Here is an 18,476-nt window from a genome sequence, read left to right as displayed (position 1 = left end):
TATAATAGTATTGCATGGCAGTGACGTTTAGGTCTTGCCTCCATGTATGTAGTTGCTCCTTATTCAGGGAAAACTTACAGTACAACTTCATTTAATAAAAATGGACAGCATTAATCAACTTATTTCTTTCATCCTTGCACTCTTTGGCAGCAGCAACACTTGTACTGCATGTGGTTATCATGGAGGTCTTCAAACAGATCTTGGAACAGTTTTGGGAGTCAGTGAACCAATGTCCATCAGCTGAGAATCATTATTCGTCTGTAAGTCACTGTCAAACCAAACTTGGGTTTTCTTTAAAGGATATGGGCTTCTGTAGACTTTCCGAGTACCATCAGCCTATGTGTAACCAGTGGGAGAGAACTCAATTGAGTAAATGCGCTGTCTTCTTCTGGAGTGGATTTCAACAGGTGAGATTTTCACCGCAGCTACATTTAAAAACCTGACCCTAACCTCAGTTAAAGATTCAAGACCTCTTCATGGAAGCCTCACTTACAGAACATACGCTCTTCCAATGTACCACTGTACAACAACAAAAAAAGGGAAATGGGACTATTTATTTAGTTTAATTTATTTTGTCATATTTTTGTAAGACCTGAAAGAATAGTTAATAAAAACTATTTCAAATGCCTTTCGTGAGTTGTAACCGATTTCTTCCTGCACAAACATTTCCCCCATCACTCACGAATGTTGGGAATCGGAATCTCCTCCGATCAAGGATTAGAAAGAATCTTAAAAAGGAGTCGCATCACAACAAACCCAGTTTCAATCCAGTTTTATTGCAGCAAAGCTAAAATAAAAATAAAACAGATTTGACCTAACACACAAGATGGGGCAAGGCTTCGGGTGTAGAACAGTCTATCTGAGCAGAAGCATGATGTTATTTTTGATTTACGCTTTAAAAACAAGACGGTATTTACAGTGTACGTAGGAAGAAGACAGGCCACACTGCAACCCACATTGCAGCATTGACTGAAAAGGACAAGAGGCTTTGATGTTACTCTGCTGGGCAGTGATAAAAACATAAAGAAAGTATGGTGTACAGTTTGACATGGATACAAACTGAATCTTGGGAACAAGGCAGGATGTTGACTGCACTTAGCTGTACATGCTTGTTGTGCATCCTATGGCTGAAAATATAACTACCGCTGTCTTCAACCCAAGCCTGCCCTCTAAGGACATATCCATCCAGGGCAAACAGGACAGCTATCCCAGGCCCTGAGCTGGGTTGGCAAAAGGGTCCAAACCACGATGACGGGTTTTTTTGTTTTAACACGTTCCAGTCACAGATAATGCCAAAATCTCAAAACCCTTAGAGTGTCATAACTAGAACATATCTAGCAGACAACATGCAAGGCAAGGGAAACACCTACTATACCGGCGCTCTTACTTTCTCCTTCACAAGGGTCATTTTCCCATCGTATCTTTGGGAGTGTATTATTTTACAAAAAGGCAGACACAAAGATACTCCACTGGATGAACTTATTCTGCAGCCGGCAATTACATACACACATTACAATTTATTATTTTTCCCTTTTTCCAGACAATATACATATTCTTCTTTACCATCTGTGCTGTTACTTAGTTGTGCAACTGGAAATCTGAAAAATACAATTTACAACTACAACAGCCTTTTCCTTCTTTTTCATTTCACATGCTTTAATGAAAGACCAGCTAACACTCAGAACATCCCATTCGTACTAGACTATGTTAAAAATATTTCTCAGAAACACCAGCACAACATGTATCCCAAAAGCACAAGTGACAGAAGAGGATGGGGGAGAAAATGCAATGTCCGCCATAAACACAAACAGCTGAGGGAGAGATTCTGGAAGCGTTGTGTCTACGTTGTGCTGTTGTTCACAGTGCGTTCTTGGTTCTGTTGATTCAAACAGTGTGGAGATATGTTGCAATGCCCCCGTGTGGTTGCGGAGTGGGCAGTGAAACCGAGAGGGTGGGCACTGTGGCTGGCAGGAAGCTCATTGCCATACATAAAACAATAGTAGTTAGAATAAAATTAAAACTGTAACAAAATATTTTCTTTGCACAAATCAGGACAGTCTCTCTAGACGACAGAAGGCTACACAAGTCACTAGATATGAGACTGTTTTCAATGGTAGTGTCTGACGTAATCTGTCAAGTCCATCTCTGATCTTAAATGTTCTCCGACACACTTTCAACTATTCATTCACTTTTCACATATAGTACAGTACAAGCCACTATTCACACTCACAGCTCAGCATGCATACAAACTTGACACTTTTACTAACCCGCACAGGGAATAGCCAACATAACGACAAGTAACACCGGCATAATATCCTCTCATTGACGACTGCTCTGTTCAATCAGTTTCAGTGACCAACAGTGACTTTTCTTTTCCATTTACATCATTGTTTATGCTCACAATCTTTACATCATAAATGGCGGCTTTGTTTATGGGAATTTCTCAAATTATCCATGGGCGACTCCTTAATGCCAGGAGAAGCATTCCTGCCATAGTACAGAACAGCCAGAAGTCTTTATTTAGGAGGGATTATCCTTTGTTTGTGTTTGATTATAATGGCTATACCATATGTACGAAAACACACATTCACTCACTCTCACACACACACACACACGACACACATTTATGAGTCCTCATTCATCTCTTGGCTATCCGTCCTGGCAATCTTCCTTGGTGGTGCTGGGCTGTCCCCCTCACCTTGTTCCTGTTCCCTTTTCTTTGCTGCGTTCTGTGAAACACAACATGTTATAAATCAGTGAGTAAAAACACTTTTTTTAAACAATAATCCAGCTACCAAAGACCAAACAGGAATTTCTGTTTCATGAGGCCCATGGGCAACTAAGACCCGACAAATGTTAAGTGAAGCCAGACTTGGGAAATTAACTGCACACTCACCTTTTTGTCCCACTGCTGATGGAGGTAACGCAGGAGGATGTTGGTTTTCTCTGTTACAATAACTGTAGAGCAAACACAATCATCATTGTACTGTCAATTTATTATTTTGGAAGCATGATGAACAAATACTAATTGAAAACACGTAAGTAATTAAGTTTAAAATTGATTCCTAGTGGATTGTGAGGGACTATTCACTGTGTTTGACCAACAAAAAAAAGTGATTTTGACAATAACCATTCTCCAGAATAGCTAACTTCACCTTAAATGCACCCGGTTACCTTATTATGGTTATCTATAGTTTTTGTTTTAAATGTAGGACTTTTCGCACACAGCTTTGATCTTGAGCTCTAAGCTGCATGTTTGGTTCTTACTCTGTTCAGAGGGGTATTCCCTTGTTGGAAGGTACACAGAGGGTCTCCGATTCTGTAAAACAGGACACAAAGAGGTAACTATTTGGGTTGTGATTTCTTGCATTTTGTGTTAATAATCACAGCGAGTCTGGAAGATATTTTAGACAATTGTATATAGCATCATATTCATATAAAGTTTTCACAAGGATTGATATTGACAGTCATCTTATCATAGGCTACTTACAGATGCTTTACAAACAGAGTCTGCATGAAACCGGCTGAAGTTGCTCTTATTATATACAGGAAGTCCTTTCAAGAAATCCGCCTGTGGGAAAGAGGGTGAGGTGATAATTATACTGCAGCACATGTGTTAAGTGAATGTCTTTTGTTTTGCCCTGAATTTAATCTGACCATAAAGGCTACACTAAAGCTTGAAGTAATCCATAATCATTTCATAATAGTCTACCGCAATGCCAGATAAAAGCACGTGTCTTAGCATTGTTAAGACTTCTGACAAGACATTTTTAATACTAATGAAGGCCTTATTTTAGAGAACAATGAATCCAATGCCCATGACAGATATTCCTAAAACCTTTCATATACATTAGCATTCATTTTACCCCCCAAATAACATAGTTACAAGGATTTAGTGGATTTGGGTTTCCAGGGCCTTCAAAAGTTTAAGGAAATTACCTCTGCTCTAATACAGATGTTAGACAGGCGGAGGTTGGCGGTCCCTGCATGATTGTAAATACAGGATAGTGTCTCACTGTCTGTGCTGGGCGTTCCCTCATCTCAGCAAACCCATGCACGCTAATGGGGCCTGCTCATGGGAGCATGCTACTCTCCCTGTCACCTCCCAATTTGAGGTTATGATACCAGATATATAGTGTGTAGCAGAGTGTACAACACGTGGTGTCATATTAGCGAGTAAGAACCGAACGGCTTAGGACACAAGTCGATGTCGGCTTGGCCTCGGTGAATGAATGCCAGCAGTAGAAGCAGGTGTGGCTAGCAGCAATTAGCTATCCACAGTTAGCTAGCTTGGTTTACCATTACCCATTGTATATAGTCTATGATGTTACCATATGCCCTCAAATAACTGAGAAGCAGCGAGATATAGCGTTACATGGCTGGCTTGTGTGGTATGAATACCTTCTCCATGATGGTGGTAGAAATGTCCACTTATGGACCAGGCTCGGCGTCTGCTGTGATGGTGGAGGTTGCAGTCAGACAGTGTGTTACGGTTAGCTGCGCTAGCTCACAGGCTAGTTCACCGAGACCTCCGTTCTATCGGCTCCTCTTGGCGAAGAAAACAGCCGCCGTCACACACAAGTTGTCGTTTCCATCGTAGACCCCAGCGTCGATGTTTACAAATGGACAAAACAACCAGAAAAAATAACTTAAGTTGTCAGGAGGACTGTTCATACTGGACTTAAGATAGCATGGTGCCTAGGTGGTAGCGTTGCTTCCTTGGCCACGCTCCGAGAGTGCCCATTGGCCAAACCTTGCTCCAGGCTTCACCTGACAGCCAATCACCAAACACAACATATCTGAACCCCTCCTAAAAACATTGATAGGGAAATCTTTCACTCCCACAAGGTTTATTCTGTTAAATTAAGTCAAGTTCCAGTTTATTTGTAATTGAATGATCCAGATCGTTTATTTATAATATGCACAACAATTAAAGGAGCAGTCATTGGCAATAGCCTACCATCATTGAGGGAGCGAAGAGTGCAGGCTAAATTGTGCAATCAGCTCACACAAACCAAAAGGGCCATGACAAATTGGCCCACAGTTGTATGAAATAGGCCTACATGGGCTATATTTCTGAACCATGGACAGTCTATACAAATACCAGACTAAAAATAATTATCACTATCATTGGTATACTTTTGGGTATCTATGTCAGAAATAAATAATGACATGTCCTGTATATTAACTTAGCTGGACCATCTGGTGTGTTGACCACATAAATATAGCTGTTTTATGAATGGGTGTGGGAAAGCTTGTGAAGAAGTGTGACAGTCGCTGACATTCTTAGAATTGCAGAGACAAAAACAGTAATAAGCCTGATACATCCTAAAGCAGATGATCGACTGATATTTAAAACATAGGCTTTATCAGCCTACTGTATATATATATTTTTTTAAAGGCATTGTTGCAGTTATTGGCTTTTTTGTTGTGTTCAATTAATCTACTCTTCTTTGATGTAGCCTACGCCCTTCGCAGATTAACTTCAAATGTATTTAAATTACGGACAGCTGGAGGGAGACTTCAGCTGCTGGTTCGCTGGGTCTTGATTCTTTTCTCACATCCCTGGCAGCTGGATCTGTGACTCCATACAAATAGTTACCTAGCAACAACAGCCATGACAACTGCCACAGGACCAGCTCCTTATGGTGCTGGAGATATGATGCTGAGAAGATGCAGGGACCAAACCAACTTTATTTCAGACACACAGGTCCATATCAGCACATACCATATAACAACACAACAACAGTAACACAAACAAGACAAATACATTATTCTACACTATTGTGGAATGTTATGGTAACTTGAGGAGTGAATAAGACAATAGTGAATATGACAATATTTTAAACATTTAAATTCAATTACTATTTAGACCACTAGGCCTACTCATCTTTGTTCTCCCCATAAAGAGCTAAAGGCCTACAAATAGGCTATATAGCCTAAATGGAAAAAAAAATCAAGTTCAAAATAAAATAAGATCCAATGGGCCTGGGCCTGTAAAGGCCACTAAAGTCTCATGGGACTGTTTAGGTAGCCACCAAAAAAGTTGAATAATGTAATGTATCATTCAGGGTTTCAGCGCTTTTTATGAGTTATTTTTAACCTTTAGCCTAACAACATGAAAACAAAACAACAAAAAACTTTCCACCATGTGTTGCCTTTACCCAATTAACAACAACTCTCATTACTAGCCTTATCCAACCAGTAAATAGCTAAATAAAAAGGCCCTAGCTATTATCAAACTGTAATATTTTCAAGTAGGCCCCATCCTACTAGGCTATAACAACACATAAATAGCTCCAACATGATTCTTTCAAATCAAATTTTGCTTCAAAATGCTTCAAACCCGCATTCCAGTAGGCCTAGGCTATTCAAATACCATGATAAAAAATTAAAGTAGACTACTATTAGCTGAGTTGATCTCAGATCTTTAGATAGGCCTACATAACCCACGCTAAACATCTAGGCATTAATTTTATTGATTATTTTGAAAATCAATAAAATTATTAGGTTGTTACTAATATAAATATATTTACTCTGTTATAGTGAATTCAGCAGGCAGTTGTTTACACTGGTTGTCTCGCATCGCAAAGCCGTAGGGGGCAGCGCCTCACATCCACAAACTGAGCCAAGGGGAGACAGTGTGATTCACTCGCACAGTTGATGGATTAAAAACACCCGGACATCTCGTCACCAATATTCCAACATTGAACTGGACACGCAGATATTTGCATCCACCTCTGAACCTCAGAGAGCTAGCTGGCATCAGGCTGATTCTGGCCGCCATGTGGAGGCTAACTGCAGGACAACAGAATCCAGATAAATGAGATTATTGGATTGACTGCAACAGATTAGCTTTCCTTCTCCCTTCATGCTTCTATATGAAAACAACGTCACTCTGATCACAATTCAGGAGTTTTTCGGAAATATAAAGGTAAGCATAGTTCCTTATTGCCAACTATTTATGTTTTTACTTTGTTATTTTGATTGTTTTGTGACATAGCCTACTTTATTCTGTGGATTATTAGCAACAGCCAAGACGCACATCAAGTTGCGCTGACCAGCACAGATTGTTGAGGGTTATGAAATTATGACATTATATCCTATAACATTTAGCAATAGTGTTGACTAGAGTTGACTGAAGGGGAAAATTATTCTGGCTGTTGACTCATTTGCTGAGTTACATTTTCAACTCTATTTATTCTAATTTGTGAAAAGGGGGGAACCATTAGCGTCATCCAAAACACCAGTAAAACACGCTTTATTTTACGCAAACCAGGAATAAAGCTATAATAGGCCTATTATGAAATGAAGCCCCCTTACTTTTTCCTGTGGGCGCACTTGTGTTAATTTTGCTCCAATCGCTATGCAGATCTGACCTGTTCTCGGCCTGTGCGCGCTTGACGCATTTGCTAAGCAGCCACTAGTTAAATGTCCAATTTAACAATTTAAGACACTGTGGTGCAAACTGCACAAATTATGCATAATGTGTTTATCTTTTAATGAATTGCACATTTATTGAAGCATTGTTTCTTTCTCTTAGAATGATGCATATTTTCTAATTAACTTGTGGCAAAAGGCCTATAGGCCTACTATTTGAATAACTTATTTCATTCAACCAGATGTGATTAGAGCACTGTCTTCATTTAAAGCAGCATACAAGACAGTGATGGCATTTTCCCCTTAACACATAATATGATGTGGTTATTTAATGCTGAAACTCTTTCCGAAGTCAGTCATAGATGGAACTATTAATTGATTAAATTGTGGAATACAAAAACAAGCAAGTGAAGTGTCTAAAGACCAGGGTTACTGATAGGTGAGACCTAATTGAGCAAGCCAGAGTCCATTGACAGTGAGCCTGCTGCGGTTGTTTTTAATGCCCAATGACAGGCTCTGCTCTTTTCTGGGCAGCAGTCCCCACTGTGTTTGACCTGCGTGAATCGTTATGTAACCTTTGCCTCCTCTAGCCGCTGACAACAGAAGCCATTCACGAACAGTATAGCAACTATAGCAAGACACTAGAAGAACACCCTGCAGTGCGTCATCATACAGCACTGTCCAAATGAATGACATGAAGCCCATGGAGTCAAACCCACACACTGATGAAACACAGCACTAAGATTGCACTGAAGTGACGGAACAGTACAGTCAGGCGGAGCAATCGGTTTAAAAGGCAGTGTTGAGACTGTGATGTCTTCAGTGCTTGATAATCGCTGTGTACACATGAAATAGTTTGCCTTTTCCCCCTTAACCTAATGAGAGCTTTTGTTACAGCCTCAACTAAGAGATTGGATGCAATGTATTGCCATGTTGAGAAGTGTTTTATTGTTAAGACATGGACGTTAACCCTCAAGCTTTTTTTTATGAATTTTTTTTATGACAATACGACTTGTGTCACACTAAAATTCAGTTTTAAAGTGGATTATAATACCTGAGGTGGATGAGGGGAATCGGGCAACTTAGAAGGGGGACATGTTGGATGATTTGGAGTTTTTATGTTTATTAGAAAAAGGGTTTTTGAATTGGTTTTAGTCCATGGTAGCAAAAATGTACATGTTTTTCTAATATTACACATGAAGCATTCTTTTTGATTTAGGAATAATATTTGGGGTGAATGTGACACACTCAGTGATATTGAAATGGCCTGCTCATCCTCCTCTAAACGGTTCAGACACAGAACTGTACATCACTGCTGTTTAGATAAAGGATGTGCAAGTATAAGCAGAAAGGGCACGAGAATAGACAGCAAAGCAGGAATGCTGTATAACATTGTGCCCATGATCCCCGGATCAAAGCGGTTGCTTTTTGTCTGCATTCTGCAAGTATAGAAAAAGATGCAATACAGTCACACGCAGGGTAAGTCTGTTTGCTTTTCAGGATAGTTGTTTTCATTCAGAGAGGAGATTGACAGATTGTGCTGTGTGGATTTAGACACAGAGACCGAGAGTATAATCCCCTTTAGCAGAGCAACAGAGAGGCAGGATAATGCCAACAGCACAGACACTTGGAGACCCTGCTCTGCTGCTATGCTATGGTGGCATGGCTGATTATCAACTGTCAATGTAGCAAATATGCTGTATTCTGTGACTGTAGTCTGTGTGAGACATGCATTATACTGAACCTGGAACATTTTTTATATTTTTCTAAATTAGCAGCTCACGAAGAAGGCAATTTGATATTGCAGGTGGTTGTTATTTGGTGTAATAACTAAATCCTTACCTTTTCAGATGTGCTCATTTAACCCCTTTCACCAAGGTGTCATAACATGTGAGGACCACCATGACTTTGAATGTACAAGTGTGTGTGTTCTATCTCGTTCTATTAGTTTACACCAAAGTAATAATCTAACTCTCCATTGGTCCTTAATATGATTCACGGAGCTTTATTAAATGGGCCATACTTTGACAAAGCACCATCAGTTACCTTTACAGTTGGTCGTTTTGTGGTTTTGACTGTGACGTTATGGCAGGGAGTGGCGGTGCAGATTGATCACATGGCAGACAGCTTTAACGCAGGGAGCTATTTCTGTTCCTGTCTATATATACCCCCAAAGTCCACACTGAGGGAAGATGCTGCTCAGCTACGTTTCACAGACTGTGTCAAGAATTTATGTTGTGAGTAAATGCCAGATTGTAAAGGAACACTCATTTGTTTACCTCCTGAGTGTGACATTTAAGGTATGCATGCTCATATGATGCGCACACACACACACACACACACACACACACACACATTATTGTATTGCTTGTTTTTACTCCACCAGACTCAACTTTGGTAGGATATTCAGGAGTGTTTGTTGTAAATGGCTGTCCTATATCTTCTTTACCAGAAATTTCCTTTAACTTTTAAAATATAAGTCAATTACTTTTGATATAATGCATTTGAACACCACTAGTATAAATGAATGCATTTAGATAGATTCATCTACGAGTATTGTTGGCCAATAATAATAGAGCTTGGATACATCTGTTATTTGGGCCCACAAAAAAATATACTTCACCACTGTAGGACATACTGTATCCAAACCTGATTAGAATTGTAGCTGGCACTTCGATACATTTGACCAGTTTTTAACGACATTATAGTATCATTTAAAGTTCAATAGAGAACTTGTTTGTTAATATGGTTAATTTTATAGTGGACGTGCCTTTGGCTTTCTGTGACCTTATTTCATTCATGTTTGTGTGTGTTGATGATAATATCTGGATGTTCCCTACAGACTGGCAGCCATGCTGACCAGCTTTATAGAGGGTCTTCTCTGCTGCCTGACCTCCAAGTCGGCCAACGCCGTGGCTCCTGTAGAAACCTCAGAACCAGCCGACGGCTTTGAGTTTGTGGAGGTGAAACCGGGCCGCGTGCTGCGTGTTCGACACATCATCCCTGACCGGGCTGTGGTGGAGGAGCCCACTGGGGTCGGTGGGAGTGTCAGCTGCAAACGCAAGATCACCGTATATCGTAATGGACAGCTATTTATTGAGAACTTGGGTGACAGGGGGAGTGCAGAGATGAAAGCCTGCCAGAACGGAGATCCAAACAGCACTGTAGAGGTGGACCTGACAGACTCCTCGCCGCCCGCCAGCATCCCAGAGACCAGGCCTGAGAAAGACAGGACATGTGAAACGGGAGGAGAGGCACCTGCTGCTAATGCACACACTGATCCATCGCAGCCACCCAGGAGGCGCAAGAGGAAGCCCAAGCGCACCGTGGTGATCGACTGCGAGAGGAAGATATCGGCCTGTAAAGGCTCACATCAAGACGTGGCTCTGTTCTTCATCCATGGAGTGGGAGGCTCCCTAGACATCTGGGGAAGCCAGTTGGACTACTTCTCCAGGCTGGGCTACGAGGTGATCGCTGCAGACCTGGCAGGCCACGGAGCCAGCTCAGCACCGCAGATAGCTGCTGCATACACTTTCTATGCCCTAGCGGAGGACATGAGACTTATCTTCAAGAGATACGCACGCAAGAGGAATATTCTCATAGGACACTCTTATGGGTAAATTTCGGATCACTACATTCACCTAACACACAGTTGAATTGAACAAGCTGATTTATTTTCAGGATAAGCAGAACATGGTTAAATATCATGCATGTGCGATCGATTTAAAGAGGTTGAGCCTAATTGCTTAATGATTTAATAAGCAAAATGTGAAAACATTAGCTGGTTTGAGCCTCACAAGTGCTTCTGCATTTGCTAAGTTTTCTGTTTTTAATATGATTATAAAGCATGTGTGACGTCTTAAATTGACACTAGGTAAGATTTACAGGAAAGTATAACTCAATTAACTTATTATAAAAAATGTATTCATTTGCCATAGAATGCCCCATAGTTTAATTTCACAAATTCAGGGGTTTTGCCATTAACAGCTGTACTTGGTTTGGTATGAGCAGCACCTTATGGTGGCTAATGGTAGCTTGTGTTAGCAAACTTTACATAGATATTCCTGTGAAACGGAACCGTCTATTTTTAATGACAGCCAAGTGTAGGCACAGTGGTTAATTTAGAAAAAGTTCAAGTGCAACTTAAGTTTGGGGAAGTTGGTCAGGTAAAAAAAAAGTAACCTTTGTCTCTGGGAGGAAGTGTAGGCCTATTTTTCACAATTAAAAAAAAAATAGAATTTGATTACTGCAGGATTTATTGATGTATGTGATAAATAATTGAGATATGTGTAACTTACTACTACAGTACATTTTGTTTGTTTTAATGTTGCAGCCATTCTACACTAAAGTGTCACAGTGCTTTGGCTGTACACTTTACATTTTCAAAATATGGTAATTTTCCAGAATTGTCTCTCCCAACACACTTTCCAGACACACACACTTTATGAAAGGCAACCCCCTCCAAACAAAGATCATCGTTGAACCTGAGTTCTCTAGCCTGTCCTGTAACCAGTCTGCTGTTGTGCTTGCCTATAGTGTGTCGTTCTGTACCTTCCTGGCCCACGAGTATCCAGAACAGATCCACAAGATGGTGATGATCAACGGAGGTGGTCCCACAGCTCTGGAGCCTAGTCTCTGCTCCATCTTCAACCTGCCCACCTGTGTGCTGCACTGCCTCTCCCCGCTGCTGGCTTGGAGCTTTCTCAAGTGAGACACACAGCAAGGCAACAGTAACTGAGACCAAACAAAGTTGTGTGTGGTTGATCTGTCCACGACTGGTAGACTTAAACAATAATGAACTGCTACAAACCATTTTAGCAGCCAAATTAAATAGGGGAAGGTGGGGTGATTTGTGCATTTTGGAAGTTGCAAAACCCCTTGTTTCTAGAAAACCGTGGAAGAAATTGGAAATGTGACCACATATTTAAGAAGAGCCATCCATTTGACTCATCCTGTAAAGAAGGGAGACACAAGGAATAAGATATAAGCACATTTAAGCTCAAAAAACTGTGTTTTGCCTTTCAAAGTAAAATGTCCATGATCAAGGTTTTTTGATTATTGTGTCTGAACAATTATAGACACGTTTGAAAACATTTGACACATGTTTTAGTGCTTTGGTATGCTACACTTTGAGTCTATATAGTTAGCACAATGTCAACCCTAAATTGCTGCATCATGCCTATTATCCAAAATTCTGGGGATGGGGTGATTTGTGCACAAGGGCCTGGGTGAGTTATAAGTAAGTAAGTAAGTAAAATGTATTTATCATACCTGCAAACTCGTCGCTTTTCGGCGAAAATCGCCGTTTAGAATCAAAATATATGACCCACGTGAATCGTATAGATCCGAAGAGTTTTTGTTTTTGGGAGGGAGGGGGGGGGGGGGGGGGGGTAGCGGCAGCTGCCAGAGAAGTCAGCCAGCGCTTCCCAGACTGGACTGTGTGGGCGAGTTACCGTAGTGTGAGACAAGGGAATATCGTTATCTTGGCAATAAAACATCTTTGGTAGACGTCATGAGTAGCCTATTGTCCAATCAGCGTTAAGATCGGGCACAAGCATCACTGCTGCCGCTGTGTGTTCAGACTTTAGAATTGGCTAAAAGTCTCAATCAAAACCCTTTTGATAATAAAAAATTAGAGGCTTTGATTAAACACTGTCAATGCTTCAGAGGTTAATGTAACAGCCTACTGAAACAGAAACTATACGGAGGGACGCAGCTCACTGTATTTAGTCACGCTGTCCGTTTGCCGACATGGCTCTCTGTTAGACTCGAGACATAGAAAAAGATCGCGGAAGCCGTTCCCGTAGACAAAGTTAACGGGCAGGATATCCCCGACTGATTTCATCCATCAAACCACAGAGTTTTTTCTGAGCGGCGTCTCACTCGCTCACTGGGTCTCCCGGGTCCCGGTGATTTTCACCGTCACAGCGATCGACTCGCTGCTTTGCTGGGGCGGAGACTTTGTGTGAAGGTGATTTAACATCACGGTCGTAGACGAATGTTATAACTTTATGCTGCATAGTTTGCACTGCACTGTTGACCCACACAGGACTCTTAAGTGAAGCTGACAGTTTAATGAGCGCACATTGCAGAAATGAAGTGTCTGCAGTGCGCTCACAATCAGAGCCGACCGACAGCCCCGCCCCCCCCCCTCCCCCCAATTTATTTTTATTTTTATTTTTTAGTTTGTGTGTTTGATATTAACATCATATTATTATATCATACAAAAAAAATAATACAATGTTTTGATCTAGATAGCCTAGTTAATAGCCCAATAATTTAATCAGTTCATCTGGGAGGTAATCCAAGTTTAACTGATCACGTCACGTTCACGTCCAGTGTGTATTGAGTTTATTTAAAGACATTTGGAAATGGGGCTCAGATGCCCATGCACTGTATAACCTATTTCAGCCTCATCTGTGGAAAAAAAGATAGCTGGACAACAGAGTTCTTCTGCTTCATTCCTCTCACTGCATTTAAATGTATTCATTATATTACAGAGAAATATGTCCCATAAAAGAAAAAGAGCACCAAGCCCAACCCAGATCTCAGCTGGCTATTATTTTCACCCAGCTGGACATTGGAGGCAATAGTGGAGAACTCTGGTTGTGTGAATGATATTTAACAATAGCCAATCGTTTGGACAGCGAAAAACACCCGACCCCCCTAGAAGGGACGGGTGTTTGTCACCTTTTTCACCTCCTATGAGTTTGCATTTATAAAAGCACATTTATGACAGTTTGCACTGTCCAAAGTGCTGTACATAGTGCATTCAGTAGGTAAACAATGAAGGTAAAATAACAATAACCAAAATAAAAGACGTAAAGCCCATACATCCACATAAACACAGATAGTAGTGCAGAGGTAAGTAAGTAGTGCAGAGGTTAATGGGGAGGAAACACCAGGGTGTACATATGGGTTTTGAGCCTTGATTTAAAGGCAGAAATGTAGGGGGAATCACATTTGTCAGGTGGCAGTTGGTTCCACAAGCACGGAGCAACTAGTGCAAAGTACATTTCTGAGAGTTGTGCCAGTGGCATGGCTGTATACGCTGGTCACCAAAAGAAAGTGATTGTCTACAGTAGCTCAGAAGAGAGTGACATCTCAATTCCACTTAACGACACCACTGATGAGATTTCAGATGGCCAGAAAGATGATGATGGTGACTTTGTCATTGTGACACAATGACGCACAAATCACCCCACTACGTGGGGTGATTTGTGCGACAAGACAACTTTTTTTCCGAAAGCTATATTTCTTAAACAGTTTATTCCAGATCCAAAGTTTTTATTGCCAGGGATGCACAACATCCTGAAATATATGTACATATTTGAGTTGGAGACATAACTGTCAAGGCCTCACTTTAAAATCACTTTGAGTAAAAAGTTGCACAAATCACCCCACCTTCCCCTATTACTTACCAAGCATTTTTTCATAACAACGTTATGCTATTATATGTGAAGAATGGGGTTCTGACACATTTGTTTAGGCTTTTAATTTGAAAATAACTAGCTTTTATTATTGATTGTTTAAAGCAGTGGTTCTCAATTATAGAATGACAGTACTAGGGGACAGAAATGTTTTCGTGCCCCCCCTAAATTGAAATACTGTTGAGGACCTGCTAATATTTATTAATTTATCTGTACAAAACCACTGTATGAGTTTCTGGCACGAACATTCTGCATACAATCACCTTATTATCAAATTAGATGTTAGATTATAAAATTAGCTGAGATAACTTCTGCAGCAACTTAAAAAAACTTCGAGGCTCAGTTTATTAGCTCAATTTGTAACATTTGTAACAGTCTGTGTGAATCTCACGACTGAGGTTTGCATTTCATTCAAAACATGTTTAAACTGTGAACATAATAAAGGTGGTGTTTTTTTTATTATTATAGGCCAATATGCCTTCTGTGATGCGATAACCAATAATTCATTAATGTTATTATTAGTGTACTTGCTTGATTTCTTTTTGAATAGCATACAGAGACACTTGGAGACACATGTGGACGTTTATTTACTGCAAATCGCGGCCTTTCGCGCGGTTATGACCATACACAAGCACACATCGCGCTAGCTAGCAAAAAAAAAAAAAAAAAACGTTTTTTTTTTTGTCAGTTGAAAATCAAGGCCACTCGCGCCCCCCTTGACAACTCACGGCGCCCCCCCAGGGGGGCGCGCCCCACCATTTGAGAAGCACTGGTTTAAAGTGTTATAAAAAGAAATAGAGATGAACTTAAATCTGTGTCAAGTAGCGTTCATAGATGTATACATTTATTTATACATCACATCACATTATCACATTTGCTGGACAAAAATGACCAAACACAATGAGAATGCCAGAAGACAGGGGTATCGATTTTTTTTTCTCATGTCGAAGTAAAATACATAAAAGCAGCATGATTATTTTCTTATCAAAGGAATAATAACTGGTCCAACTGAGAGACCCAAACGTTTATGTTGCTGTCTTTGCTCCATTGTGGTACTTATGTTAATTCTATCTTCATCTGGCACGGTGTGTGTTCATTTCAACCATGGTTTAATGTCACCAGACTCTTGTTTTGTCTTGTTTTGGAAGCTATTTGTTATTCAATTAGATCTCCCTCTGCTCTGCCCCCTACAGGGCTGGCTTTGCTCGGCAGGGCGCCAAGGAGAAGCAGCTGCTGAAAGACAACAATGCCTTCAACGTGTCATCGTTTGTGCTGCGCGCCATGATGAGCGGGCAGTACTGGCCTGAGGGGGACGAGGTCTACCATGCTGAACTCACTGTGCCCACCCTGCTGGTTCACGGCATGCACGACAAGTTTGTCCCTGTGGAGGAGGACCAGCGCATGGCGGAGGTGAGTGGGCCGCCTTTTTCAATCCCCAAAGCTCAGACTTTAAAACGGGTGAACTGATGCTACAAAAGATACTGAGGTCATGTGTAGAATTACTCTCTGAGAAAACACAGAAAACTATACATTTAAAGACCAAACTTAGCAATGTAACGTGGTTGCAAAATTGATCACTAAAAAAAAGATTTGGGCAAGGATTCAGAAAAATATAGACAAACTATGAAGTAGATGAAGTCTTGTTCATGGCTCCAAAGTCAAACTTCTCAGATTTTTATTTCCGTCTGTCAGATCCTCCTAATGGCCTTCCTGAAGGTCCTGGAAGACGGCAGTCACATGATCATGATGGAGTGTCCAGAGGCTGTCAACACACTTCTGCATGAGTTCCTTCTCTGGGAGCCGGTCAACCCTCCACCGCCAAAGTCCAAAACACGTCCAGAGACAGCCAAAGCCCAATCCGACAACAACAAGGCCACACCTGACGCTTCCAAAGTCAGACCTGCAACTGCTACGCAGAACACATCGACCGGCAGCACAGAGGAGAAACCAGACAGCAAGGCCACAAAATGACTGAAGATTATAGCTCAAGCTTCCAGAGGTTGTTACACTATAACATGGCTGGCCATGCACTTAGTAGTTCCTGACGATATGAGCTGGGTTTAGCTGTTGATCCTGTTGCGGCGCCCGTTCAACTGAAATGGTCGGACAACTGAATTGCAAGGAATTCAAGTGATTGATTCCAGTCATGTCACCAGCTGAGGGACAGAGGGAAAGGAGCTCCAATAATGGATTTTGGAGGTCAATATTTCAGCTCGCAACTCCATGTCCTCAACATAAAGCAGGGAAGATATAGCTGTGCCTTCAAGTGCCGGGAAACAGTAACATACAGCCACGAGGGCAAGAGGGAAAATTAACAGTTGTCAAGCAACAAAAGTGACAAATTAAAAAAGTGTCACCTGCCACACTGACAGCTAGATTTTAATAAGAACAAGACTCGATTGCCTGGTCTGAAACCAAAACAAATATTCTCAATAAAGGTTTTGAGAGTGATGTAGTTGTGACTTGTGAAGCTGAACAGGTGAATCATGAGTCTTGATAAAGACACTAGTGGAAGTATACATCCTTCAGGTCAATGTGTGTCCAGTCAGGTGTAACTATAGCAATGACCCACCACAGGCCCAGCAAAGGATAATAATAATAATCTGTGACAGAATGAGCCAAAGATGTTGCACAAGTCATGTGTACACAACAATGTGTTAAATACAGTACAAGTAATAAGAAGGCTTGTATTAAGATGCAGGGTTTGGTATTCAAACTGTAGCACACAATGGTATATCTGAGGCCATTTGAAAATATTCAACTACCATTTTTGCAATGAAGCCAGTTGCTGGTACTGTAACATCGTTGAGAATTTAAATCCCCATTATTACAATAAGTCACTAAACGTCAATAATGTAGCAACTGCCATGCAGTATTAAAAAATCACTTATTTTAATAGTTCCTCAATTGTGTTTGCAGCTGTTGAATATGTTATAATTTCTTCATGTGCTTGGCATTTATTTCTCACCGAAACTATGTTGGGGTCTTTAATTAATCATTTATTATTGTATTACCGTTAGCAGAAAAACTGTATTTTGACTCATCTCCAAGTATTGTTGAGTCTGATATATGCACATGATAAGAGGCCAATTAAATATCTGCATCGATATATCATTGCTCTCCCTATCTATTTAACTCTTGTGAACATCTATGTTCTTACATCACAGGCCAGATAGTTTATAGTAGGAAGCTTATAAATCCTCAGTGACTGTATTTCTACACCACTGCAATAATATCTTTGTTCTTAGTGCTGCAATAGATCAGGGTTTTTATAATGTTCACAAACCTTTATGGAGCCTCTAACATAACATGATCAAAAGTTCGATTTGAATGAAGCACACATTTTTTTCCTCAGATTCTGTAGTATTTGATGGTTTTTATACATAGATAATTATTTTTATACATTGTCATTCTATTTGTGATTACTTTTTAGAGATTTAACAGAAATTGTGGCAGCAAATCAACTGAATCATGCAGCCCTCATCAGAGCAATGTGACAGATTTGTGTTGAATGTGATTGTCCATTCATGTTTTATCTTGTGTCTTACGTTTTGTAAATGTTTGCCTTTAAAAATGATTACACAAACAAAAACTGCTTATTGAAAAACGTTCATTTTATCAGAGTAAATTACTGTACATTTTCAACAGCTTTCTTCTTCTGTCTTT

The 18,476-nt window shown here is 40.5% G+C and overlaps 2 protein-coding genes across 2 annotated transcripts; one reads left to right on the top strand and one right to left on the bottom strand.

Moving 5' to 3' along the window:
- Positions 1-756: 756 nt before the first annotated feature.
- On the bottom strand, positions 757-4,714 carry LOC307254793 (DET1- and DDB1-associated protein 1). The gene is made up of 5 exons (XM_080033306.1): positions 4,402-4,714; positions 3,491-3,571; positions 3,268-3,319; positions 2,897-2,958; positions 757-2,729 (listed from the first exon to the last, which is right to left on the bottom strand). The coding sequence occupies exons 1-5, from the start codon at positions 4,408-4,410 to the stop codon at positions 2,625-2,627; spliced, it is 309 nt and encodes a 102-aa protein (XP_079889432.1). The 5' UTR covers positions 4,411-4,714; the 3' UTR covers positions 757-2,624.
- Positions 4,715-10,226: 5,512 nt separating this feature from the next.
- LOC307254006 (protein ABHD8-like) lies at positions 10,227-16,781 on the top strand (the record flags this gene model as incomplete). Its single annotated transcript, XM_080032227.1, has 4 exons — positions 10,227-10,996; positions 11,917-12,087; positions 16,004-16,220; positions 16,503-16,781. Exons 1-4 carry the CDS (start codon positions 10,233-10,235, stop codon positions 16,779-16,781), a joined length of 1,431 nt encoding a protein of 476 aa, XP_079888353.1. The 5' UTR covers positions 10,227-10,232.
- Between the last annotated feature and the right edge of the window lie 1,695 nt (positions 16,782-18,476).

Source organism: Ammodytes marinus (genome assembly GCF_949987685.1).
Source record: "Ammodytes marinus genome assembly, chromosome: 8".
Taxonomy (NCBI): domain Eukaryota; kingdom Metazoa; phylum Chordata; class Actinopteri; order Uranoscopiformes; family Ammodytidae; genus Ammodytes; species Ammodytes marinus.
This window is presented reverse-complemented; position numbering and strand designations above follow the sequence as displayed.

Excerpts from the sequence above, each read along its gene's own strand:
- LOC307254793 (XM_080033306.1), bottom strand. Across the intron at positions 3,320-3,490 it reads ACTCTGTTTGTAAAGCATCT|AATCGGAGACCCTCTGTGTA; the intron begins GTAAGTAGCCTA and ends CCTGTTTTACAG. Across the intron at positions 2,730-2,896 it reads ATCAGCAGTGGGACAAAAAG|AACGCAGCAAAGAAAAGGGA; the intron begins GTGAGTGTGCAG and ends TGTGTTTCACAG.